The 26,642-nt window shown below is 44.2% G+C and overlaps 1 protein-coding gene across 4 annotated transcripts; it reads right to left on the bottom strand.

The window, feature by feature from the left end:
* Positions 1-265: 265 nt before the first annotated feature.
* LOC100833386 (pseudo histidine-containing phosphotransfer protein 2) lies at positions 266-25,375 on the bottom strand. Of its 4 annotated transcripts, none has more exons than XM_010233330.3 (8): positions 24,887-25,375; positions 24,401-24,540; positions 16,294-16,371; positions 1,462-1,592; positions 1,245-1,313; positions 863-934; positions 693-765; positions 266-603 (listed from the first exon to the last, which is right to left on the bottom strand). In XM_010233330.3, exons 1-8 carry the CDS (start codon positions 25,002-25,004, stop codon positions 553-555), a joined length of 732 nt encoding a protein of 243 aa, XP_010231632.1. In that variant the 5' UTR covers positions 25,005-25,375; the 3' UTR covers positions 266-552. The 4 variants fall into 4 exon arrangements, with proteins under 4 accessions (XP_010231632.1, XP_024315120.1, XP_024315119.1 ...); XM_024459352.1 differs by lacking the exon at positions 24,887-25,375 and adding an exon at positions 2,408-6,116 and having other exon boundaries at positions 24,401-24,465; XM_024459351.1 differs by lacking the exon at positions 16,294-16,371.
* Between the last annotated feature and the right edge of the window lie 1,267 nt (positions 25,376-26,642).

Here is a 26,642-nt window from a genome sequence, read left to right as displayed (position 1 = left end):
TGAAACAGAATTAAATCAGGTTAAAAACTAAATTATGATTCATGGAATTTGTGTGCCAACTGAAGGCTAGATGCAATGATTTGTAGTGCTGAGCAGCAAACACATTAGAAGACTGCAGCATGGCAAAAGGTGCGAGGCCGGTTGGGCTCGGAGCATTGATCCCGGCAGACACCTAGTCATGGGCGTTGTAATCTCAGGGTGTTGCCCTCTCGGCTTGTACATCACTCTCTTTTTTAATATATGCTTGAGACGCAAAGCTTTTGTGTTTTCTCGAAAAAAATTATGGCAAAACAACTCATATTAGTATCATGATATTTGGGGTACAGCTAATCCGAGTTACATTACATCATGACACTCCCCGTAGCTAGGCAAGGTGTGTGCATGAGCGAACTTCACACATCATAAAACTAAGAATACACCACCCGTGTACAACAAAAAGGCCCAGGTAACATATAAGGAAAAAATTATGGATGATTAAAAATTTCCAAGGGAGGGATAGGCGGATAGCTGATCCTTATTTCCCTTGGAACTGCATTCCGTGTACTGTTCTTCTTACTTCCTTGAGTTCACAGCAGAATTGCGAGGGCCAACTTGCCTCAGTAACTGTATCATCATCGGCATGCAGTAAATACTAGATAGGTAAAATGTTTTCTTGCCAAGAAAGAGTTTGAAGACGAAGGTATCTACTGTACCTGAAAATATGACTCCAGCTTCTGCTTCAGAGTGGCATGCTCCCTCTTCATCTTCTGCAATGACCTGCGGCATCTGAACCACAAATATGGACAATGATACAACGGGTGAGTTGAGCACATCGCATAATGATGAGATATACAGATGGACAGAGAGTAGGAAGCATATATACCCTTCCAGATTCTTGTCATTTCCGTGCGCCTTAAGCACCGAGCACTCGTTCTTCATCCTCACTGCACCAATGCTGCACGAAGCACAAGATAATTTAGTGAACTGGAACACCTAAATAAGGCAGGCAAAAGGAAAGGCTGTCGGTGAGAACATTTCTATTTACTACTTCCTCCGTCCCGAATTAACTGACGTGAATTAACTGATGGAGTACTATTTACTAATAATGTTTGTTATTCCACATCACTAAGCACTCTTAAAGCTTGTATGTATGGGTTACGAGAGGATTCCCAGTGATGAGACCCGCAAAAAGATTATTCACGCCGGGCGTTTATTAAGCATATTCTTTTTTAGAGGTTTTCTGAGCATATTCAAGAGCTCTGTACCTGGATGCGCTGCCTTTGAGCTGATGCACCAGAGAATCTAACCGGTAGAAATCCTGAGGGTATTTCTCACTGCATTAAAAGGAACTGGAAAGTGAACGCACTAAAGATGATTTAATCTTCAGTATATACTATATGTCTCCAAAGTCATTTGCATTTATTGTGCCACAAAGAAATGCCACTCATGGTGTGATTTCACTATTTCAGGCATATTACTTACATTGCTTGTTCTATGTTTATCAACAATCTCGGCGAATCTTTCAGGAACAAAGCCACAACTTCCTCAACAAAATTGGGGCTTGATTCGTCCTGCAGTTCTTCCAGCTGATTAAACTGTTCATCAAGGTAGCCCTGCAGGAATAGGCAAAATTAAATTTTTAGTCAAAGCAAAGAAGTGTGAAATACATTACACAGTAAAATACCATTTGTGGCCCACAGCACAAAAAATGATTCTCACTTACAAGGGTAAATCAAGATAATTAGTCAAATATCAAACGAAATTAGTCCCAACAAGTGGTTATAGGCTTCAACCTAGCTAAGTATAACAAGCACCTTAATATTTGTCAAAGACCAAACGAAGTCAGCTACATGAAGTGGTTTTAGCCTTTTAGGCGCACAGCCTAGCTTAAGCATAAAGGGCATCCTTGTACTGGCCTAAGGATGCTAGAAAATACTAATGTATCATCAAATGATCCAACTCTATGGTGACTCTGTAAAGTTTTAAAATCCTAACTTTTCGTATATTCTCGAAGGAATAGGACAAAGGAAATAAGTGGTCTACTTTAAATTCATTATCATGATGCATTTAGCATTCACATGTGATGCACCAAAAGAAAGTTGCAAAACTTTTGGACAGTAAGATAGGTTCCAATTTGGCATTGCCACCATTATATCAAGATTACTAACTGAGTTTTGCAATTGCAGATGAAGTAAAAAATTGGAACAGAACGAGTGAACAATCCATTGATCCTTAGCCACCAGAGTAAGTACATCAACCAAAAAATTGGTAGATCAACCATGTCATCGGGAGACACCCACAGGTCATCGTTCTATCAGAAGACAAAGCATGAAGAAAGTAATTCTGCCTGCTAGTTATCCCGTCAAAACTTGCAGCTCTGGTGACAGGCTCTAACACAGTAATTCAGATGAACAAAAGGGAAGCCAACCTGATCAAAGAAACTTTTCTTCATGAAGATAATTTGGCGACGCAAATTTGAGTAGTCCATATTTGGAGCTTAAATATCAGTACAAGCAGGCAGGGAGAACTAAGATGGCCGCAATGAGACATGCAAACCGGAGGGTGTATATATAGAGGGAAACAGAATTTTATTTATAGCATGCAAAATCTTTATTCTAATTGATAATGTCCTCCTGTGAATAAAGCATAACAAAAAGACAAAGTACTTTTCTTTTTCATGAAACTGCTAGAATAAAAACTCAACTACAAATGCTGCAAGTTGCTCTGTGTGTTCTCTTTCATATGGTGTGTGTGGTTTAGACCTTAGACAGCAAGAGGATTTAAGAATATGATGACGCTGCACAGCAGAAATGTGCAGAAGTAAAGTACCCTAGAACTTGTCCCCAAAGAAGAAAGCCTAGAAATGAGATAAATAAACATTTCTAGATATGATGTTACTGATCTGTATATCTGTGCAATGAAAAAAATCATTTGTAAATAAAGAAACTAGATCTACCATTCAAATCCACCAAGTATGTGGAAATAAGTATCAGAGTTGGCAACTGGCCAATCTTACTACAAGATTCGGACCATCAGAGTATATTAGTGACTCATGATCATTTAATGTAAGCAGGACAGATTCACTAAATCTAAAAGTTCTAACTTTACAAGATATCTTCTACAAATAAGTTTCTGCAGAAATTTCAGTGACTATATAAAATGCCATCAACTGCAGAAATTCCGCACAAGTAATAAACATATTGAACATCTCCTTTTAACGTTCTGGTTTGATTTTCTGCACAAACTAAGACGATTAGAATGCGTCTAATTGGGATTACTAAACACTGAGCACTAAATATTGCGTTTAGTGTTGAAACTCCATAAAATTGCACACGATGAATTTTCATGGAATAATTATTGTATCCCGGGAATCATAATTCCTAACACAGGTTAATTTTCTTGAATCATAGAATTTGTCATTGTCAATGTGTTTACAGCTATGAATGATTGGATGGATTGCTACAGGTAGAACAGGAACAGAAACTTGACCCTACAAGAAAAGACAGTGCAAATAAGACAATGATTGGAGAAGCCTTTAGAAAAATACTTTTTGTGAATGAAAGTGGCTGTTTTAAAGTCACTAGCCAACTGTTAAGGTCACTTCCAAAAATATAAAAGCAGTAGGAACTCAAACATGCACAGAACCATCACATGAAAAACAAAGAAAAAGGTAACCAGTTACAATATTGAATAAATTATCAATAATGTAACAAATACATCATACTTGTGGACATTCTAGGATTATCAACATCGGTGTTCAATTAGTTCGAGCTATACTCTTCCGATTCTTAAATAATTTGGACCACAAAAACTCTAGAGGCATCTAGGATGCAAGATCACTAAATCTTGACAGTTAAGATAAATCTATCATCTGATGAACCAAAGGAGCTAAACGATCTGCTCCTTTTCTCCACATCTCATATATCCTGAAATGTTGTCGGGAAAGCCTAGAGCAAAGATTGGGTGTGAGATGTAAGCAGCAAATGGACGAAACAGGCATCGAACCAAAAGGGAAGAACAGAAACAGTGGAATCACCATGCCTTCACACAGTAACCAAATGGAAAAACTGGACGATAAAAAGCAAGATGCATGGTGGGCAGGAAATTCTCCCTTTATTCTGCTTGATACAGAAAAGGATGGATAAACCTTTCTTTTTTTTCGAAAAGGGGAAGCAACCCCTGGCCTCTGCATCAATTGATGCACACAGCCATTTTTATTGATAAACCTTTCTAGTAGCTACCCCCATGGTTTTTCGATTATCTCTGTGTAGTTGATATATATTTCTCTTTGGTCCCATCCACTACTTTCAATAAATGCTGAAAAGGAAGAGGAATAAATGCATAACTGGAGCAGTGATAATGACTTCTTGGTATCTCTACTGGATACTGATAAGAGAATCTTAACCTGGAACAGCACACTAAATTGACAGATATTGGTTTAAATGGTTAGTGTCAGTAAAGTTCTTATCTTGGCGAATCATGACGACAAGATGCATAGCAAACAATAGCCGCAGAGAACAAATCTGATCACAAAGTGAGAGGTGGCAAAACCATCACCTCACTACTCTGAAAGCTGCAAGAATCGTTGCACTGCTTTTCTACATGTGCACCATGCAATGCATATTCCAAAACACATATATTACCAATGATATAAAATTGGAAGCAATTGAGCAGAGGTAACATCTGTAAGAAGCAGGACGCTAAGCAAAACCTTTCCCTGTAAATTGAAAATTGGTGCAGGTAAATATTTCATATTCAATACAGTTCCGTTAATAATGAAAACATTTAAATCAACCAAGGACCTCTTACAGAAAGATAATTTCCTCAATCCTGTAGAATGGTAGATTTGATGTATGATGACGGTATGAGCGACCACTCAGGGACCCATCTTAGTGTGGGGACCATTTCGTTTTGTATGGATCCTTTTTTTATTCACTATTTCCTAGTAGCTAATTTCACTCTCTGGTGTGAAGAGGCCCAGTAGTTTGGCCCCACAAAAGCATATATACTCCAATGGGACCAGTTTTTCTCAAGAAAATGCAAAAGCATTGCATCCAGTTGTATTGAAAGGTGGAAGAGTATTTACAGGCCTAGAGAGGCCAGGTACAAATGCACGCAAAGACACATTAGTGCATATCCTAAGATATGTGCAGCAACACACGGAGTCCTAATGCGCCTACTCTAGCCCAGAGCTTTGCCTCCTCCTTGAGCTTGCTGGGGATGGTTGAACAGAAGGGATGGCCGTTCTCCAAGGTGCACTCGTTATGCTGTTTCCAGATGATCCAGTCCATCAGCAGGACCGAACAGTCGAGTGCCTTGCCGAGGGGCTTTGGGGATGCGTGGTGGGCAAGGTGCCACCAGGCCATGAGGGTAACCCCTGGGCAGGAGGGTGGCATGTCACTAGGATCCAAGAGAGGACACTGTGCCAGACTGGTATGCCAGCCAACGCAACCAAAAGACCGATCTTATGGAAAGGGCTAGACAATTCACTACACTTCAACATCTACGACCTTAATGTCTTGGTGGACCCTCCTTTTTCACTGAGTGAGACGATAAATGTGCCAAATCACCTCTACAGAGAGTATAATGTTAACTATGGAGACAATCAAACAAGCTGGATTTTTTATTCATAAATTGGTCTTTTTCTGGTCTGGCGAATTTACATGTTTTCTAATAAAAAGGTTAAACTGCGCTCATGGCAGTAGAATTTTTTCTCGACATTTTTAGTAACTTTTCCAACATGTATTAGTTTAGGGCCCAACTTTAATTTTTCTATTATGCAGGCAAGATGCTAACATGTATGAATTCTCAGTCTACTAAAAATAATATAAGCATCTACATGTCACAGCCTAATTATTTCCCTGCGACACAGAAATTTATCAAGATAGGATGATGGATATGGCATATGCGACAGGAAATACATATTCTGAGACTATTTACAGATGAGAGATATTGTAGTTTGTGACGTATTTGTGACTTGAGGAATTCATCGCCAATGTGGAGCAACGTCAGCGAAGGCTTTGTGAATTCAATTCCTCATGCTTCCCTAGGCATTAAGTGAATCAACTCCTTGTCTTCCGCAAGATGTAAAATTGGTCATTGATTTAAATTGTATGGTTCACCAAGGCAACCCGCAACTGTAAGACAAAGACATAACATGTTGTGTTAGTTCACCCTTGAGTTTTTTCCAAATGACAGAGGACTGCTGACTTCTCTACATGGTTGACCAGTTCAACTTTCAGCCTTGAAACAGTAAAATTATGAGACACTAACCTGACATATATCCAGATTTGAAGTTACCATGGTCAAGATTCCCAAAACTGAAATTACTTTTAGTGTTCTAAAGTTCTGAAGTTAATATGCAAATATGTCGCCCACTCAACACAGTTTATTATGGTTCTTGTTTCCTTATATTGGTTTCCATTATTTGAGTCGATTACAATACTTCTTTCAATGATTTGGGCAGTTTGGTACCCTTACTCCTTGTAATACACAATTCTGTTACAGAAACATTAACTGAAACCATGTACTATAAGCATTACAATCACTCAAATCACTGAACCAGGTAGCAAATCATTGAAACAAGTACCAAAAGATAACGAAAATCATAGGTTCTGGCTTCTGGGAGTACTTGCACTACATTTCACTGCTATGCATCCAAGATATAAACAAACATTAACATTTAAATTGTTAAATTTGACACTCACCCCCACTCAATTATGGTGGTGGTGGCACATTAATTAGTTGTGAGTAAAACAATTAGTTGTTGTGCCAGGCTCGCTGGATAATATAGAATTCACAAGCCAATATGAATAGTTACATATAAGTCAATTTCAACAAGCATCAGGAGGTTCTCAACGCACTTTCGTCTAATGAAATATTGTGCGTATTACACCTGTCCATACTATATTTTTAGTAGTTTTATACTGCACTTGAGGCAGGTGATCACTGCACTTTCATCTAATACAATATTTTCTTGTTGTATCTTTAGTAATCACGTCGTCCGTTTATTGAACGCATTTTATTTGAATCGTCGATCATATTCTAAAAGATCTCGACGCGATCGGCAGTTGATCCATGAGATCCCGACACGATGTTCGGTGAGTTGTTGTTGACGATGTTTGGTGAGGAAAATTTCATCACAGGGCAATATAGTCTAACATGACAGCCCACGGTATTGCAAATAGTTTTAGGCTCCCGAGCTTAGGGGAGGCATGGGTTGATGGTACACCAGTTTTCATCAATGACCTAATCAGTCGTCCATCCCCGACAGATGGACCTCTAGATCAGAGCGAAGCAAACAGGTACAAGTAGCCTACTATATATGAACTGCGCACACCTGTCGTCCGTTATTGAACGCATTTTCTTTGAAACGTCGATCAAATTCGAAAGATCCCGACGCGATCCGCCATGCACACACGTGTGGTATGGGAGAGCATGATCTAGCAAAATAGTGGGGGTATACCTTGGGCAGATGCATGGGGGAATACACACTTCTCCCCGTACTCGCAGGTGTCCTTGTCCCTTAATTTGTAGCATACCGTACTGATGACCTCGAAACCATTGTGGGTGGTAGGCGACAGGCGGCGCAGCTCAGTGCTGCCGCGTGGGCAAAGGTCCATCCGTTGCTGATCATGCAGCGCCCGCTGGTCTCCAACTTCTGCAGAGCTTCGTCTTGTAGAAATTCTTGGCTGGTCCAACCACTCGCTGCGGTGTAGCCAACACAATCCCTTTGGACGATTGCAGCTGCGGCGCCGGGCACAACGGCCTCTCGCCGGTTTGCAGAAAGACAGATGCGCTCTCCTAGCAGGGTTAACTTGCGAATCGTGAAGTGATGGGGCACTCCACAATGGAGGTTTTACGATGTAGAGGAAGTCGCATTGTCTCATGTATTTTCTGTCTCCATTCCAAGTTCCTAGTATGGTAAAACCAACTATATGATTTATGTGAACATATAGAAGCACGAGGAGTTGTTGTTGTGATGTTCGGTGAGGCAAACTTCATCACTGGGCAAGATAGTCTAATATGACACTGCCCACGATATTGCAAATTGTTGCAGTCTCCAAGGCTCAGGGGAGACATGGGTAGATGATCAACCGGCTTTCATCAATTGACATTATCGTTCGTGATGTTGTTATAATGGATGTGTACTCCATTTTTGGTAGGTTTGTAGTACACTTTTCATGGGTGTGTATTGTGTGCATTACACTTTTTCCTACTATATTTTTAGTAGTTCTATATTACACTTGAGGCAAGAGTGCTCATTGCACTTTCACGTAATGCAATATTTTCCTGTTGTATCTTTAGTAATCCCGCCGTCCGTTTATTGCGTATATTTAATTTGAATCGCCAATCCTATTCTAGAACGTAGGTGTGCATGCTACTCTGACTTACACTCCGTCGCTTTACTTTGGCCTTTATATTCTATGATGTCGACTTACATGCAGAGGAATTTCATGATGAAAAAGAAAAATTCCAAAAAATCTAAGCGGATGGCGTGCATTTAAGGTCATCGGGTTGCACGAAGATTCGTATTTATAACAAAACCTTAGCCAACATCATCATGTCCCCCCTCCTACTTAATGTCTACCCTTTCCCACTATGTATTATCTACCGCGGTAATAAGGGCTATCCTCGGCCATAGTGTTCTACCTCCTATCGGGAGGGCTCTGGGCGCTGCCCTCGGTGGAAAGCAGCTCCCAATCTGGTGGATCACCTCCTAGACCTCTCAATTACTCGAACTCCGCTGTGGCAGTCTCATAGCCAGCGACGGAGGAGGATGACATCAGGTCCGAGAGCCATGGATGGAATGAGGTAAAATAGTTTGCAGCATTTACAGCTCGTTTGGCACCCATCATTTGGGCATAGAATTCTGGAATTCATTTTGAATTCCAGAAACCAACTTGTTTGGGTGGCACGGAATTGGCCATAGGAATCCAATCTCAAATTCCATGGAATTACACTATAACTAACCCCAATTCCTCTCTAAAAGCCATCATTTCTCTAGAATTGTCTCACTCTACAATTCCATGTGGTAGACAAACATGATTTTTGAACCTGGAATTCAAATTTAACCAAATGAAATCCTATCAAAAATTGGATTTCATTTCATTTCTACCAAATGAAATGAATTATTGGTTGCCAAATGGGCTGTTAGTGTTTATTTAATAATCAGCTCCCAGTCTAGCGGATCACATCCTGGACCTCTGAATTACTCGAACTTCGGCGTGGCAGTCTCTGTGAGATCGACATAGGCTATCCCCGGTCATAGTGTTCTACCTCCTCTCGGGAGGGCTCTGGGTGCTGCCCTCGGTGGAAAGCAGCTCCCAGTTTGGCGGATTACCTCCTGGATCTCTTAATTACTCGAACTCTGGTGTGGCAGTCTGACGGCAGGTTTGAGAGCCATGGATGGAAATGAGCAAAAATAGTTTGCAACATTTAGTATTTATTTAATCAGAATTCTCAATCGATTTGAAGGGCGACGATAGTGTTATATCTATAGAGAGGGATAGTGTAGTCACCGCCTTACCGAACCGACATGACCCAGCCCACATTCCACAGTCTCGTCCTTCGAGTAACTATTTCTACGCTAATACATTCCTCGGGTCTTATCCATATACGCAAGCCAATGCATGCCCAATCCCTCTCCAACCCTAGTCGCATACAGGTAGAAAATCCACCCCTGCCATTGAGCCGCATGTGGATTAGGTTACGATGACCCCTCCGACTTCTCGTACATCTACTACGGATGGACCTCTAGATCAGAGCGAAGCAAACATGTACATGTTGAACTGCACACACGCGTCGTCCGTTTATTGAACGCCTATTCTTTGAATCATCGATCAAATTTGAAAGATCCCGATGCGATCCGCCATGCACACATGTGTGGTATGGGAGAGCGTGATCTAGCAAAATAGTGGGGGCATACCTTGGGCAGATGCATGGGGGAATACACACTTCTCCCCATAGTGGCAAGTGTCATTGTCCCTTAATTTGTAGCATACCGTACGGACGACCTCGAAACCGCTGTGGGTGGTAGACGACAGGCGGCGCAGCTCAGTGCTGCCGCGTGGGCGAAGATACACGCATTGCTGATCATGCAGCGCCCGCTGGTCTCCAACTTCTGCAAAGCTTCGTCTTGTAGTAGAGATTCTTCGGCACTAGCTGGTCCAGCCACTAATACGGTGTAGCCAACACGATTCGCTTGGACGGTTGCACCTGCGGCGGCGGGCGCAATGGCCTCTTGCCGGTTTGCAGAAAGACGGATGCGCTCTCCTAGCAAGGTTAACTTGCGAATCGTGAAGTGATGGGGCACTCCACAATGGAGGTTTTACGATGTAGAGGAAGCCGCATTGTCTCGTGTATTTTCTATCGCCATTCCAAGTTCCTAGTATGGTCAAACCTACTATATGATTTATGCGAAAATATATAAGCACGAGGAGTTGTTGTTGATGATGTTCGATGAGGCAAACTTCATCACTTGGCAAGATAGTCTAACATGAAATTGCCCACGATATTGCAAATTGTTGTAGTCTCCAGGGCTCAAGGGAGGAATGGGTAGATGATCAACTAGCTTTCATCAATTGTGGGTAGATGATCAACTAGCTTTCATCAATTGACCTTATCGTTCTTGATGTTCTTATCATGGATGTGTACTCCATTTTTTGGTAGGTTTGTACTACACTTTTCATCGGTGTGTATAGCATTTTTTTACGGTGCTGTGTGCATTAAATTTTTTCGTACTATATTTTTACTAGTTCTATTGCACTTGAGGCAAGTGCTCAATGCACTTTCGTGAAATGCAATATTTTCCTGTTGTACTTTTAGTAATCTCACCGTCCATTTATTGCACATATTTAATTTGAATCGTCAATCCTATTCTAGTACGTAGGTGTGCAAAGGAAATTCATGATGAAAATGAAAAATTCCAAAATATCTAAGCGGACGGCGTGCATTTTGGATCAATCGGGCACGAATATTTGTTTTCGTTTATATAACAAAACCTAGGCCAATAACATCATTTCCCCCCTCCCACTCCCTGGATGCTCATTTCCAAGGAGACAAACCTACAACAAACTCCGAGGAAGGGACCCGGGTGTTCAGCGAGGACTCGGATGTAGGAGGCAGCACGCGTTGGCTCGAGGAGGTTGGCATCATAGATGGCGAGCGGTGTGGAGTGCCAGAGGTGTCGCCAGCAGGATGCTAGGAAGGCTGTGTGGGCAGCATCTCTAAGGGGGAAGCGGGAGTTGATTCAGTGGAGGAGGTCATCGTGGAGGGGGCTGATGCGATCCTTGCCGTCGTAGGCCACGGGGAAGAGGGAAGCTGCAGCGTCACCCATGGCAGCAGGGCGAGCTGTTTTGGGTTTGATTTTGCTCATAATTTTCATACATATGACAAACTCATGACAAAATTTATTTACATCTCACTTCACATACATAACTTGTAGACTAGATATTGCTTCACACATACAATTTGTAGGGAAAACATTTAAGTGATATTGCAAATTTGAAAAGAAAATCATCTTCCGTGGAACACGGTACCGAACAGTTCACGCATGTCCTATGAATCTTGCGCGGAGCACCAACCGAATTGAATAGTCCATGCAGGTGAAACTAATCTCCCTTAGAGCACCGCACCGAATTGAATGGTTCACGTAGGCAATGCAAATCGCCAGCAGCGATAGCATGAGAGGTGTCGACCGTGACACAAATCGTCAGTGGAGCACTGCACCAATGCAAATGGTGGACCACACAAGTGATGAGAATCGCCAGCACGATCAGCATGTGTGGGTCCCCGCAGGTGACACGAATCTTCGTTGGAACACTGCACCGACTGGTCCACACGGTGACGTGAATTCCCAAGAGCGACAGTATGGGTGGGGTCCACCTCCACTTCTTTGTCTTATCAACGACTTCTCACCAATTTGCAAAAAGGCAGATGTGCTCTCCTAGCAAGGTTAACTTGCGAATGGTGAGGAGATGGGGCACTCCACAATGAAGGTTTTACGATGCAGAGGAAGCCACGTTGCCTCGTGCATTTTCTGTCTCCTTCCCAAGTTCCGATTATTGTTTAACATGCATGACTGCGCACGGTATTGCAAATAGTTGCAGGCTCTCGGGCATAGGGGAGGCATGGGTAGATGGTCCACCAGCTTTCATCAATGATCTAATCATTCATGATGTTCTTATCGTCATGTAGTAAAGGTCACCTCCCCTCGCATGTGTACTCCATTTTTGGCAGGTATGTACTACACTTTTCGTGGGTGCATAAAGCATTTTTTTAACGTGTTATGTATAATACACTTTTGATTAGAATATTTTTAGTTGTTCTATACTGCATTTGAGGAAGGTGCTCAATGCACTTTCGTGAAATGCAATATTTTTAGGTCGTCTGTTTATTGAGCGTGTCTCTAACTATCTATTAAATTGGAGTTGGCGGTGATGGGACAGCCGGTCGTCCGTCCCGTCCGTACATAACCCCACCTGGATCCCCGCAAGCGGTAGGCAAAAATTCAAAGCGTTTTTTTGCCTCGCACACCTCCACCCAATCCGGCCTCCAACTCCCCGACCTCTGCCGCCTAATCCCACCTTGTGCACCGCCATCGCCATGCGAGGCTACAAAACCCGGCCGCCCGCCGCCGCCATGGACGACCTGCATGACATGGGCACCTACTTCTTCCCCGGAGGGCACCAATTGGATAAGACTCGCTGCGGGGGAAGACGCGCTGAAGCGGATAGAGAACTTGACAAGCCGGCAGACCTTCTCCAAGTGCCGCGGCGGGCTGCTCAAGAAGGCCTTCGAGCTCTCCATCCTTTGCGACGCCGAGGTCACCCTCATTGTCTTGTCCCCTCGCGGCCGCCTCTACGAGTTCGCCAGCGCCAGCACCATAAAAAAAATCCTATCTCATCTCATCTCCCGGTTTACTTAATCTCGTAATCTGCCTTTGTCTTTGTTTACTATTGTTTGCTTGTTGCAGGTTGGGGCAATGCAGGTAAAAGATCCCGAAGTTATCGACCATGATCCATGCATGAGATCCCGACGTGCTCGGACATACACAAACAGGTGTGGTACAGGAGAGCTCGGTCTAGCAAAATAGTGGGGCATACCTTGGGCAGATGCATGGGGGAAGGCACGCTTCTCACCGGAGTGGCAGGTGTCCTTGTCCCTTAATTTGCAGTACACCGTATTGACAACCCCGAAACTGTTGTGCATGGTAGGCTACGGGCGAAGCACCTTGGTGCTGCTGTGTGGGCAAAGGTGCCCCCATCGCTGATCATGCAGCCCCCGCTGGTCTCCAACTTCTAAACAGCTTCGTTTCCTAGTAGAGCTTGTTCGACGGTGGCTGGTCCAGCCACTGCTGCGATGCAATCAACACGATAATGGGCCTGCGGCGGCGGGCGCAGCAGCCTCTCGCCGGTTCGCGGATAGGTGGAGGAGCTCTCCTAGCAGGGTTAATTTGTGAATCGTGAGGAGATGGGGCACTCCGGAATTGAGGTTTTACGATGTAGAGCAAGCCACATTGCTCGTGCATTTTGTCTCATTTCCATGCTCCAAATATGGTAACAAGAAACTATTTGATTTATGCGAACATATAGAAGAACAGGGAGGTTGACGATATTCAGTGAGGCAAACTTCACCACTAGGCAAGATAGTCTAACATGACTGCCCACGATATTGCAAATAGTTGTAGGCTCCCAGGCTTATGGGAGTCATAGATAGATGGCCCACCAGATTTCATCAATGACCTAATCGTACGGGATGTTCTTACGGTGTGTACTCCTTTTTTGGTATGTTTGTAGTACACTTTTCATGGGTGTGTAAAAAGCATTTTTTTATTGTGTTCTGGGTATTACACTTTCTCGTACTATATTTTTAGTAGTTCTATATTGCAGTTGAGGCATGTGCTCAAAGCACTTTCGTGTAATGCAATATTTTCCTGCTATATATTTTGTAATCATGTCATCCGTTTATAAACGCATTTTATTTGAATTGTCGATCACATTTTAAAATGTAGGTGTGCAGGCTAGTGAAATTCCCTTTCCGACCTTGGTAAAAGACACACTAGTATTAAAATGTCTGGCAAGCCACCCACGTGTCTCCTCGCGCGTCCGCGAATCTCCACCTAGCCCAAAACCCCACATGCGACAGGCTTTCTCTGGCGCTCACAATTTCACGCTTACATTGCTTGAATGTCCTAAAAAGTCAAATCAAAACATGGAAATATTCCCATTCCTTTTCAGAATAATGACACATAGGTAAGTTCTTTAAAAAAAATACAAGTATAATAGGATGATGTTTAAGGCCGCCAACTATGCATCAAAGATGAAAATTACAATTTAAATTGTTAAATTTCATTCACTCACCCCACTCAACTATAGTGGTGTAGGCGCAATAATTAGTTATCAGCAAAACATTAGTTGTTGTGCCATGCTCCCTAGCTGGATGCTATAGAATTTACAAGCCACGACGAATTGATCTAGATTAGTCAATTTCAACATGCCTCATAAGTAACCAAGTCAAGTCTAACTACACTTCATCGCCTAACTTTGGGCTTTATATTATGTGATCTCGACTTAAAGGTAGCGTAGGTAAATTCTTAAAAAATACAAGTATAAGAGGATGATGTTTAAGGCCTCCAACTATGCATCCAAGATATATATGAACGTCACAATTTAAATTGTTAAATTTCACTCACTAACCCCACTCAATTATAGAACGCATGTTATTTGAATCGTCGATCATATTCTAAAATGTAGGTGTGGTGGCTAGTGAAGTTCCCTTTCTGCACACACACTAGTATTAAATTGCCTAGCAAGCTACCCGCGTGTCTCCTCTCGCGTCCGCGAATCTCCGCCTGGTCCAATACCTCACATGCGACAGGCTATCTCCGCCTGGTCCAACACCGCACATCCCAAGAGAACCGAGCGAACAGGGTAGAGGTAATCGGATAGTAGCTCGTGTGTTTAGAGGAGTTTGATTACTCCTGTACCATGTCGTTATTTATGTTGGTCGAAGTGTACGTAAACTAGCGAGGGTGCCATATCACTGTTCGTGTCGGGTTGGGCTCGTTCGATTAGGATGTGTTTGGTTGCTGGGGGGGTGGGGCGGCTCATTTTTAGGTGGTGGGGTCGCTCGATCTGGTGTTTGGTTGAGTCGGTGGGACGCAAGATTTTAAATCTAGTGCTATTGAAGCGCTTTTGCGGCGCTATCAAGGTTTAGGCGGGCTACCGCGACACGATGATGAATTTTGCCGCAACGCCCACAATTCCGCGATAAGAACGCTCTTTCGCCGCTATTTCGCGCAAAACTGGAACAGAATCAAAACCCAAGGTAAATTATGAAAAACAAATCTCGTGACCAAGAACTGCAGGATGAGGGGACGTCTTCAGAATCTGCAGATGACATTGATATGCCTTCTCCAGTTGTTTCTGAAACATTTGGCCTTTATTCTTTTGTTTCGGTATTACCTTTTGTTGTTAAGAACTTCATTTTGAACTTCTTTTCAAGAGTTAAGGATTGTCTCATGGTTTGTTTCTTAATCTGAATTCTGAACTTTTTAATTATATGCCGCTCATGCACTATAGGCTGCAACTGTCATGGTTAATTTTCATGTGAACTTGTTAAATGTCTTGGTCCTCAACTTATTATTGTTATATGATATTATTCTCTAATGGTTTGTGCCAAAATTATGTTGAATTTCCCTACTGAACAAGGCATATATGTCATTTCATATTCGAAACGCGAAATGCCTTAAAGTTCCGCAATCTAGCGCTTTATAGGATTTATAGGTTCTTGAAAGACTCCGCGAAATGGTTTCAAGCGCGATTTAAAATCCTCGTGGGACGGCTTAACTTGGAGTTTGGATTTCAGACACGTTGAGCGGGACGACCCCGATCATGTTGAACATGCGTTTGGTTGTTGTTGTATGATTTTGAAGACACGATTTGGTAACCTCCTAGTCACACTGGTGACATTACCACGTCACAGTTGCATAATAGAAGGAGAACAACTACGCGCATCATCGCATCAAGACTTTGAATGAAACCCATGGTACAACACAAATAATTTGATGTTAGTTTCTTGTTACAACATACTTTGCTATGGGTATCACCAAGTTTGGCAATACTACAAAAATCAACACTATTATCACCAAGATGTTAGTGCTATCGTAAGCACAGTGACTGCATGTGCACAAGAAGGTATATTCCAACTGCCTTACCAAGAGCATAGGAGTGGGGAACATATAGCATCCACACCCAAGAACATCAAGAAACAGATAAGGGGGGAAGAATAGAACCATATCGAAATGGTTACCTTGCAAGAAGTCCAAGAACTGAAGAGGCAATAAGGATGATGTAGATAGCCAAGGAATAAGCGCACTCGTCCTTTCCCCTGCATAACAGATCAAGGACGAACCAAAAAACAGATCAAGAAAAATGCCAAGAAAACATATCAGGAACATAAACGGACCAAGAAACATATAAAAAATGGAGATGAGGAGATTTCCCTACTGCATATCGTCGGCCGCCTTGCGTCACTCTCTCTGCCGGTGTCCTTCGACAGAGCAAGAAGAGAGAGCGGTAGAAGAGAGTGGGTGACGTGGTTAAACCACACCCTACCGGGTCCTCACCTTTGGTATACCTGATACGGCCCAACTGGAGGCCCACTTGATGACCCACTACGGTCCATGAAGCCAAGTACCTTGGATTGCGGTGCAGATAAGGAAACCGACTTAGGGTTTATCTCAACTTGTAACCAATCCGGACTCTACACCTGCGACCTGGCCTCCTATATAAAGGACCAGAGGGGCTGCCGCGGGGAGATATGGACTAATCTACTCACGCATAGACATCACGCCAGATCCAATCTGCGCACCATAGCCTTCCGGCGATCTTGTAATATCGCATCAATATAAGCCCTGACAAGCACTAGTAGGGCTATTTCCTCATTGAGGGCCTCGAACCTGGCTGAATCATGCCGCAGTCTCCTTGTTAGCAATCGAATTTGCCAGCACACATCTTCTCTATAAAAACACAAGTCCATTAAGATGGCCATTGCCGAGGTTACACCACGTCAATGGGAGCGGGCGGCTAAGGTTCAGGAGGAGAGAGCGGCGCCATGGCTTCTGTTCGGGACAAGAAAGTGGCGCGAGTGGGGGGAAATGGCTAGGGTTTGGGAGAGCAGCGAGCAGAGAGGTATTTGTGTCAGGAGTTGGCGGGGGGTGGTAGGGAAGAGCTGCACGCGAGCGAACATGCTCGCGGGTCGCCTGGTTCCGCCAATTTTGGCGAGCAAGCCGGATCAATTTTTCGGGGCTGATTTTTCACGTGGGCCGCTCATCTCATGGCGAGCCACCGATCCAAACACAATTTTACGTGTGCGGGTCCGCCCCAACCCACCTAGCCCAACAACCAAAGACATCCTTAATGGGCCGGTCCGGCACGCACTCACGCAAGTACTCAGCCAAGCACGATGTTAGATATCATCATCAAACCTTACGGAAAATTACAAGAGAAAGAGATCGAGATTATTCTGGCCTCACAACTAGTTGCCTTTCCTAGAGCTTTTATTCTTTTATATAAGACTCAAATATATGACCGACGCCGCGTCCAACAAGACAGAATTCTGCCCAACAATGTTCTACCCGATACTGACACTTCCGGGATCACAGAGGAACATGATGGATGGATCACGTTGATGCAATAATTTCAAAGAGTCCTGTGTGCAATGCCCAATGCAAAGGATCACGCATTTGAGGCTTTGCCTTTGGAGGATGACGCGCTCAGGCTAACTATTGTTGCTGGTTGCAAGGTTCTTCAAAATGGGGCTAATAGAGAGCACATACTCGAGGTCCTAGTCGCTCATGAAGATAGAAAAGATGAGCTCCTACAGATGGGGAAAGACATTGGCGTCATCTGGGAGGTTATCGGCAAAGGTCCGGTGGCCTAGGACTCTCTTCAGCGAGGCATAGCGGAGGATGTCGGTGGGGAGGCGCAAGGTGTCTATAAGGGGCAGCCGGTGACGCGAGCTTCTGGGTGTCTTCGGAGGCGAGGAGAGGCGCGACACTCAGCGAGCTCATGTACAACGAACTCTAAGGAAGGGACCCAGGTGTACGATGAGGACTCGGACGTAAGAGGTAGCATGAGCAGGCTCGGAGAGTTTGGCGTCATCGATGGTGAGCGGTGTGGAGTCCAGGAGGTGGCGCTAGGAGGATACTACAAAGGCGTTGTGCGCAGCGTCTGTGAGGGGGAAGCTGGAGATGACTCTGCGGAGGAGGCTATCCTGGAGGGTACTATTGTGATCCCGCCATCGTAGGCTGCGGGGGAGAGGAAAGCGGCAGCGTCACCCGTGGTAGCGAGGCGAGCTGTTTTGGGTTTGATTTTGCTCATAATTTTCTTACATCTGATAAACATCGGTTTGCGAAAAGACAGAGGCGCTCTCCTAGCAAGGTTAACTTGCGAGTCGTGAGGAGATAGGGCACTCCCACAATGAAGGTTTTACAATGTAGAGGTAGCTACATTGCCTCGTGCATTTTCTGTCTCCTTCCCAAGTTCCAATTATTGTGTAACATGCATGACTGCCCACAATATTTGCAAATAGTTGTAGGCTCCCTGTCATAGGGGAGGCATGGGTATATGGTCTACCAGCTTTCATCAATACCTAATAATTTGTGATGTTCTTATCATCATGCAGTAAAGGTCACCTACCCTGGCCTGTGTACTCCACCTTTTGGTAGGTGTGTGCATTACGCTTTTCATGTGTGTGTATGGCATTTTTTAATTGTCTTGTGTGTATTACACTTTTGCTTACACTGTTTTTAGTAGTTCAGTATTGCAGGTGTATGTATTACGCTTTTCATGTGTGTGTATGGCATTTTTTAATTGTCTTGTGTGTATTACACTTTTGCTTACACTATTTTTAGTAGTTTTGTATTGCACTGGAGGAAGGTGCTCTATGCACTTTCGTCTAATGCAATATTTTCCTGTTGTATTTTTGGTAATATGGGCATCAATTTATTGAGCGCATTTTATTTGAATCGTCGATCATACTCAAAAAAATACCAACGTAATCGGCCTTGATCCATGCATGAGATCCCGACACGAGCGGCCATGCACACAAGTGTGGTATGGGAGAGCGTGATCCAGCGGCATACCTTGGGCAGATGCGTGAGGGGAAGACACACTTCTCACCGTAGTGGCAGGTGCCCTTGTCCCTTACTTTGTAGTACACGGTACTAAGAACCCTGAAATCGTTGTGCGTGGTAAGCGACGGGCAACGCAGCTCGGTGCTTCTGCATGTGCAAAGGTGCACCCATCGCTGATCATGCAGCGCGCGCCCCTGGTCTCCAACTTCTACACAGCTTTGTCTTCTAGTAGAGCTTCTGGCTGGTCCAGACACTACTGGGACACAGTCAACACGATCCCCTCAGACAATCGCAGCTGCAGCGGCGGGCATAGCGGCCTCTCGCCGGTTTGCGGAAAGGTGAAGGCGCTCTGCTCTATCCGGGTTAACTTGTGAATCGTGAAGAGATGGGGAACTCGACAATTGAGGTTTTACAATGTAAAGGAAGCCAAATTGCCTCGCGCAATTATGTGTCATTTCCAAGTTCTGAATATGGTTAAAAAAATATTTGATTTATGCTAACATATAGAAGAACGGGGAGTTGTTGTTGACGATAGTCCGTGAGGCAAACTTCATCACTGGGCAATATAGTCTAACATTACTACCCCACGTCAGCGGGAGCGGGCGGCTAAGGTTCATGAGGAGAGAGCGGCGCCCTGGCTTCTGTTCGGGAGGACAAAGTGGTGCGAGTGGGGGAAAATGGCTAGGGTTTGGGAGAGGTGCGAGCAGAGAGGTATTTGTGTCGGGAGTTGGGGGTGGGTTAGGGAAGAGCCGGACGCGAGCGAACGGGCTCACGGGCCGTGTGGTTCCGCCAATTTTGGCGAGCGAGCCGGATCAATTTTTCGGGCTGATTTTCACGTGGGCCGCTCAGCTCAGGCCAAACCACCGATCCAAACACAAATGTACGTGTGCGGGGCCGCCCTAACCCAACAACCAAACACATCGTTAATGGGCCGGTCTGGCATGCGCTTCCGCAAGTACTCAGCCTAACAGAAAATTCCAAGAGAGAGATCGAGATTTTCCTGGCCCGAACTAGTTGCCTTTCCTGGAGCTTTTTATTCTGCCCAACACCGTTCTACCCGATATTGACCCAGTCGTGTGTGCAATACCCAATGCAAAGGATCATGCATTTGAGGCTTTGGCTTTGGAGGATGACGCGCTCGGGCTTACTATTGTTGTTGGTTGCATGGTTCTTCAAAATGTGGCTAATAGAGAGCACATACTCGAGGTCCTAGTCGCTCATGATGATACAAAAGAAGATGAGCTCCTGGAGATGGGGAAAGACATTGGCGTTGTCGGGGAAGGTCCAGTGGCCTAGAAGGGCTCTCTTCAGCGAGGCACGGCGGAGGATGTCGGTGGGGAGGCACAAGAAGGCCTATAAAGGGCAGCCGGTGAGGCGAGCTTCTGGGTGTCTTCGGAGGCGAGGAGGCGCGGAACTCGGCGAGCTCATCTACAACAAACTCTATTAAGAGACCCGGACGTAAGAGGCAGCAGGTGCGGGCTCGGAGAGTTTGGCGTCATCGATGGTGAGCGGTGTGGAGCGTCGGAGGTGGCGCCAGGAGGATACTCGAAGGAGGTGTGGGCAGCGTCTATGAAGGGGAAGCGAGAGATGACTCTCCGGAGGAGGCCATCCTGGAGGGCACAAATGTTATCCCCGCGCCATCGTAGGCTGCGGGGGAGAGGAAAGCGGCAATGTCACCCGTGGTAGTGAGGTGAGCTGTTTTGGGTTTGATTTTGCTCATAATTTTCTTACATCTGACAAACACACGACCAGTTTACTTCCAACTCCACATATATAACTGGTACACTAGATATTGCTTCACACATACAGTAATTTGTAGGGAAACATTGAACTGATATTGCGAATATGAAAAGAAAATCATCTTGCATGGACTGCGGCACCGAAAGGTTCACGCATGTCCCACAAATCTTCCGCAGGGCACCTACCAAATTGAATGGTCCAAGCAGGTGAAAAGAATCTCCCTTGGAGCACCTCACCCGAATGGAATGGTCCACGAGGCAATGCGAATTGACAACAGCGATAGCATGAGTGGAGTCCACGGTGACACAAATCGTCTGCGGAGCACTGCACCAAATGGCCCACACGGGTCATGAGAATCGCCAGCTGGATCAGCATGTGTGGGTTCACGAAGGTGACACAAATCTTCGGTGGAGTGCTGCACCGACTGATCCACACGGTGACATGAATTCCGAAGAGCGACGGTATGGGCTGGGTCCACCTCCACTTCTCTGTCTTATCAGCGGCATCTCACAGGTTTGCGAAAAGACCCGAGGCGCTCTCCTAGCAAGGTTAACTTGCGAGTCGTGAGGAGATAGGGCACTCCACAATGAAGGTTTTACAATGTAGAGGAAGCGACATTGCCTCGTGCAATTTCTGTGTAACGTGCATGACTACCCAGAATATTGCAAATAGTTGTAGTCTCCCTGTCATAGGGGGGGCATGGGTAGATGGTCCACCAGCTTTCATTAATGACCTAATCAATCGTGATGTTCTTATCATCATGTAGTAAAGGTCACCTACCCCCGCATGTGTACTCCATTTTTGGTAGTTGTATGTATTACACTTTTCATGTGTGTGTAAAACATTTTTTTGTGTTGTGTGTATTACACTTTTGCTCACACTGTTCTTAGTAGTTCTACATGGCACTTGAGGAAGGTGCTCAATGCACTATTTTTAGTAATGCGGTCATCAATTTATTGAGCGCATTTTATTCAAATCGTCGATTATTTTCTAAAAAATCCCGACGTTATCGGCCTTGATCCATGCATGAGATCCCGCGATCGGCCATGCACACACAAGTGTGGTACAAAAGAGCGTGATCCAACAAAAATGGCATACCTTGGGCAGATGCATGGGGGAAGACACTTCTCACCGTAGTGGCATGTGCCCTTGTCCCTTTGTAGTACAAGGTATTGACAACCCTGAAATTGTTGTGCGTGGTAAGCGACGGGCGACACAGCTCGGTGCTTCTGCGTTTGCAAAGGTGCACCCATCCCTGACTATGCAGCGTGCGCCCCTGGTCTCCAACGTCTACGCAACTTCATCTTCTAGTAGGGCTTCTGCGACGGTGGCTAGTCCAGCCACTACCACGACACAGTCAACACGAGGTGGCAGGCGTAGCGGCCTCTCACCGGATTGCGGAAAGGCGAAGGTGCTCTCCTCTAGCCGGGTTAACTTGTGAATCATGGAGAGATGGGGCACTCGACAATGGAGGTTTTACTATGTAAAGGAAGCCACATTGCCTCGTGCAATTTTCTGTGTCATTTCCAAGTTCTGAATATGGTTAAAAAAATTGATTTATGCGAACATATAGAAGAACGGGGAGTTGTTGTTGATGACAGTCCGTGAGGCAAACTTCATCACTGGGCAGTCTAAACATGAGTACCCCACGTCAGCGGGAGCGGGCTGCTAAGGTTCAGGAGGAGAGAGCGGCGCCATGGCTGTTGTTCGGGAGGAGAAAGTGGTGCGAGTGGGGGGAAATGGCTAGGGCCACGTGGTTCCGCCAATTTTGGCGAGCGAGCCGGATCAATTTTTCGGGGCTGATTTTCACGTGGGGCGCTCAGTTCAGGCCGAACCACCGATCCAAACACAATTTTACGTGTGTGGGGCCGCCCTAACCCACCTAACCCAACAACCAAACACATCCTTGATGGGCCGCCCATGCACGCGCTCACGCAAGTACTCAGCCTAACAGAAAATTACAAGAGAGATCGAGATTTTACTGGCCACAACTAGCTTCCTTTCCTGGAGCTTTTTATTCTTTTATATAATACTCAAATATATGACCGACGCCGCGTCCAACACGACAGAATTCTGCCCAACACCTTCTACCCGATATATACTGACCGTTCCGGGATCACAGAGGAACATAATGGATGGATCACGTGGATGCAATATGGTTAAAAAATATTTGATTTATGCGAACATATTGAAGAACGGGGAGTTGTTGTTGACGGTAGTCAGTGAGGTTCTTCATCACTGGGCAAATAGTTGTAGGCTACCGAGCTTACGGGAGTCATGGATAGATGGTCCACCAACAAATCAGTGACCTAATCGTGTGTGATGTTTTGATCATGGGTGTGTACTCCTTTTTTGGTAGGTTTGTAGTACACTTTTCATGGGTGTATGAAGCATTTTTATTGTGTTGTGTGTATTACACTTTTTCTACTATATTTTTATTAGTTCTATATTACACTTGAGGCATGTGTTCAAAGCTCTTCCGTGTAATGCAATATTTTCCTGCTGTATTTTTAGTAATCCCGTCATCCGTTTATAGAACGCATTTTAATTGAATCATCAATCATATTCTAAAATGTAGGTGTGCTGGCCAGTGAAGTTCCCTTTCTGCCATTGGAAAACACACACTAGTATTAAATTGCTTAACAAGCTACCCATGGGACATGCTTTCTCTGGCGCTCACAATTTCGCGCTTAGATTGCTTGAATGTCCTAAAAACATATCGAGACATGGAAATATATCCTTTCCTTTTCAGAAAAAATGACACGTAGGTAAATTCTTAAAACATACAAGTATGATAGGTTGATGTTTAAGGCCTCCAAATATGCATCCAAGACAAATATGAACATTAAAATTTAAATTGCTAAAGTTCACTCACTCACCCCACTCAATTATAGTGGTGGTGGCACAATAATTAGTTGTGAGCAAAACATTAGTTGTTGTGCCAGGCTCCCCAGCTGGATGCTATAGAATTGACAAGCCATGGCGAATTGATCCAGATTAGTCAATTTCAAATCATAGGTAACCAAGTCAAGTCGGACTACACTTCATCACCTTACTTTGGGCTTTATATTATGTGATCTCCACTTAAAGGAAGAGAAAACTGTTGATGAAAAAGAAAAAAAGGCACGAAATCTAAGCGGAAGCTGCATTTTAGATTATCAGGTTGCACAAAGATTCGTATTCATAACAAAACCTTAGCCAATATCATCATGCTCCCCTCCCATTCACTACATCCTCCCACTGATGTATTATCTACATTCCACAGTCTCGTCCTTCGTCAGGAAACTCTTTCTACTCTAGTATATTTCTTGTGTGTTTTATCCATATATGCAAGCCGTACAAAATCCACCCCTATGGCCCTACCATTGAGCCGCACATGGTTCAAGTTACAATGAACCCTCACATTTCCGGCCCGAACATCCTGAACGGATGGACCTCTAGATCAGAGCGAAGCAAACAGGTAGGTATCCACCATGCTTTCTTAAAAAACAAACCATAGAGCTGGGCATGAGCTGAGAAAAAATAATTGTGAGCACTGACCATTCTTGTGCCACCGACAAAATGGCTGAACTTCGCCAAGCCACAGTGACTGAGGTAGGGCATGAGCTGAACATCGAGCAAAATATTCGTAGCTTTAATTCCCATACCCAACTGGAGGAGACCACGACAAATGCATGTATCTGCAGAGACCAATCATACATATAAAAAATCTAGTATGTCCAATTCAAATTCCGTTAAGTCTGAAGGTCGTGACTTGTGCATACATAAATATTTTTTTCTGGACAACGGCGAGCAAACACCAAGGGGTAAGTAGTTCAATCATTAACCAAAAGGAGTCTTTTATTTTGTCATGATAGCATAAATAACCACAGAAAGAAGTCAACATGGCTGAGAAGTCCACAGCTAAACAATCTACTCCTGTTTGGATTCTCATTCTCAGGCAAATTAATGTAGCTAGTTCGCTGATAATCTTGGCACGTGATTCATATGGTAAAGAAAAACAAGCAAATTTCCATATCTCCATACCTAGATAGAGATCATCCGTGCAATCCTTCAAAACGAACCACATCGTCCATCCGAATTCACTAAACTGACACTTCAATTCAAAGGCGTGGAGGCGGCGCGGGGAGCAGAGCGTGGGCATCCTGACCTCCTCGACCTTCTCCAGATCCGTGAGCAGCGGCCGCACGGTGGCGCCGGCGCGATGGCGGCTCGCGCTAGGAGGCAGGGGCGATGGCGGTGGCGGCCCAGGGAGCGGCAGTTGGCCGTTTCCATGGCCGGCGCGGCCAATGCAGCGGGAGGGCACGCGTCGGCGTGGGAGGATTTGAGGACGTGAAAGAACCGGTCATTGGCGGTGGAAGCTCGTGGAGAGGCCGCGGGCGGCGGGGAAGGAGTTGGAGGTGACGGATCCCGAGGGATGTTGCGGCGGACGCTCGAGCCTAGCTGCGGAAAGGGAGAGATAGAGACGCCGAGCTCGACGAGAGTCGGATGAGCTCCTCTAGCTTTTCGTCTTTTTTGTCTAAAATTTTTTTGTTTGAGCGATTTTGTCTAGTACTCAGCCCAAGAATTGGTCGCCAAATTTGGTCTACCTTAACTGGGCACTACAAAATGGAATGGAAAATGTTGGGCCGACTAAACCGGGCTAAACGCGAACCAAAAGGCAAAACGAACACAGATGTGCAAGGGAGGAAAGCATGTGCCGCTCGCTAGCCCAATGGGGCAGCCCGTGGGTCATTTATAATTATTATTTACTGAACGTAAGAAGTCTTTCGTTCTAAGTCAAAAAAATTAGGGCAAGTTTATATAAGAATATATCAACCTGTAGGACTCCAAATTAATTTTATTAGATCCATCATGATATTTCCTCCATTTCACAAAGGTTGGCGTATTTTGTTTGTTAAGACAAGGCTTTCATTAATGATAACTTTATTAATATGTGCTTTTATGTACATGAAATTTATATCAATAGATTCGTCTTTAGAAGCTCTTTCTAATAATCATGATTTTTTATCATATATGTTACATATTAATAGTGTAATTTTTAATCAAAGTCTTGTCTTAACGAAACAAAATATGTCAACTTTTGTAAAATGGAGGGAGTATGTTATATGTTTTTATACTGTACTGAATTTCGTACTCTAGATGTTGATAATTTTTTCATAAAATTGATCAAACTTCAAGAACTTCGACTTCAGACATAACTTCTTACATTTAATAACAGAGGGGGTAACAGATAAATGCTCCTGAAAATATCATGCCTCTTCTGCATCATGCTAATGGCTTGCAGTTGTACAATGTTTTACCGATAACAGATATTTTGTACTATAAAATCTACTTACAACGTGAATAAAATCAAGTGAGCAAGGAAAGCATAAAATAGTATGATTTTATGATCTTTGGTTTAATATCCTATTGTATTCTTGCAGAATATTACATTCATATTTTGTTTTTCTTTAAAAAAAGGCAAAAAATCTACTTTCTCCGACACATATTACCTGTCAATAAGTGAAAAAAAAAGGCAAGAGCAGCCCACGGGCAATATGAAACCGACAACAACCAAAACAACAACAGAAGATACTCTAATTGACCCTAAATTCTTAGTCCCCGTGGTTGCAAAGAGGCCCAACACCTGTTCGTTCAAATTTATATCTTGGACAACATGCATGGTTCAATCTAGCCTCCAGTGGTTCTTAGGTGTTTCACTCCACCGGTGGTTAGTCTGCTTTCACTCTTTTATTTCGCTGGATATTATTTGGCATTGCTCATGTCTTGGGTCCGTGTT

This window comes from Brachypodium distachyon, chromosome 2 (genome assembly GCF_000005505.3).
Source record: "Brachypodium distachyon strain Bd21 chromosome 2, Brachypodium_distachyon_v3.0, whole genome shotgun sequence".
Taxonomy (NCBI): Eukaryota; Viridiplantae; Streptophyta; class Magnoliopsida; order Poales; family Poaceae; genus Brachypodium; species Brachypodium distachyon.
The sequence above is the reverse complement of the archived record's forward strand: the minus strand, read 5'-3'. Positions and strand labels throughout refer to the sequence as shown.

Bases quoted from the DNA above. Each gene is read 5' to 3' on its own strand.
- LOC100833386 (XM_010233330.3), bottom strand. From the start codon at position 25,004: ATGCCCACGCTCTGCTCCCCGCGCCGCCTCCACGCCTTTGAATTGAAG. The intron at 1,593-16,293 runs GTAACCATTTCG...CTATTCCTGCAG, and splicing joins GTTCTTGGACTTCTTGCAAG to GGCTACCTTGATGAACAGTT. The intron at 935-1,244 runs GTACAGAGCTCT...TGCTTCGTGCAG, and splicing joins CTCAAAGGCAGCGCATCCAG to CATTGGTGCAGTGAGGATGA.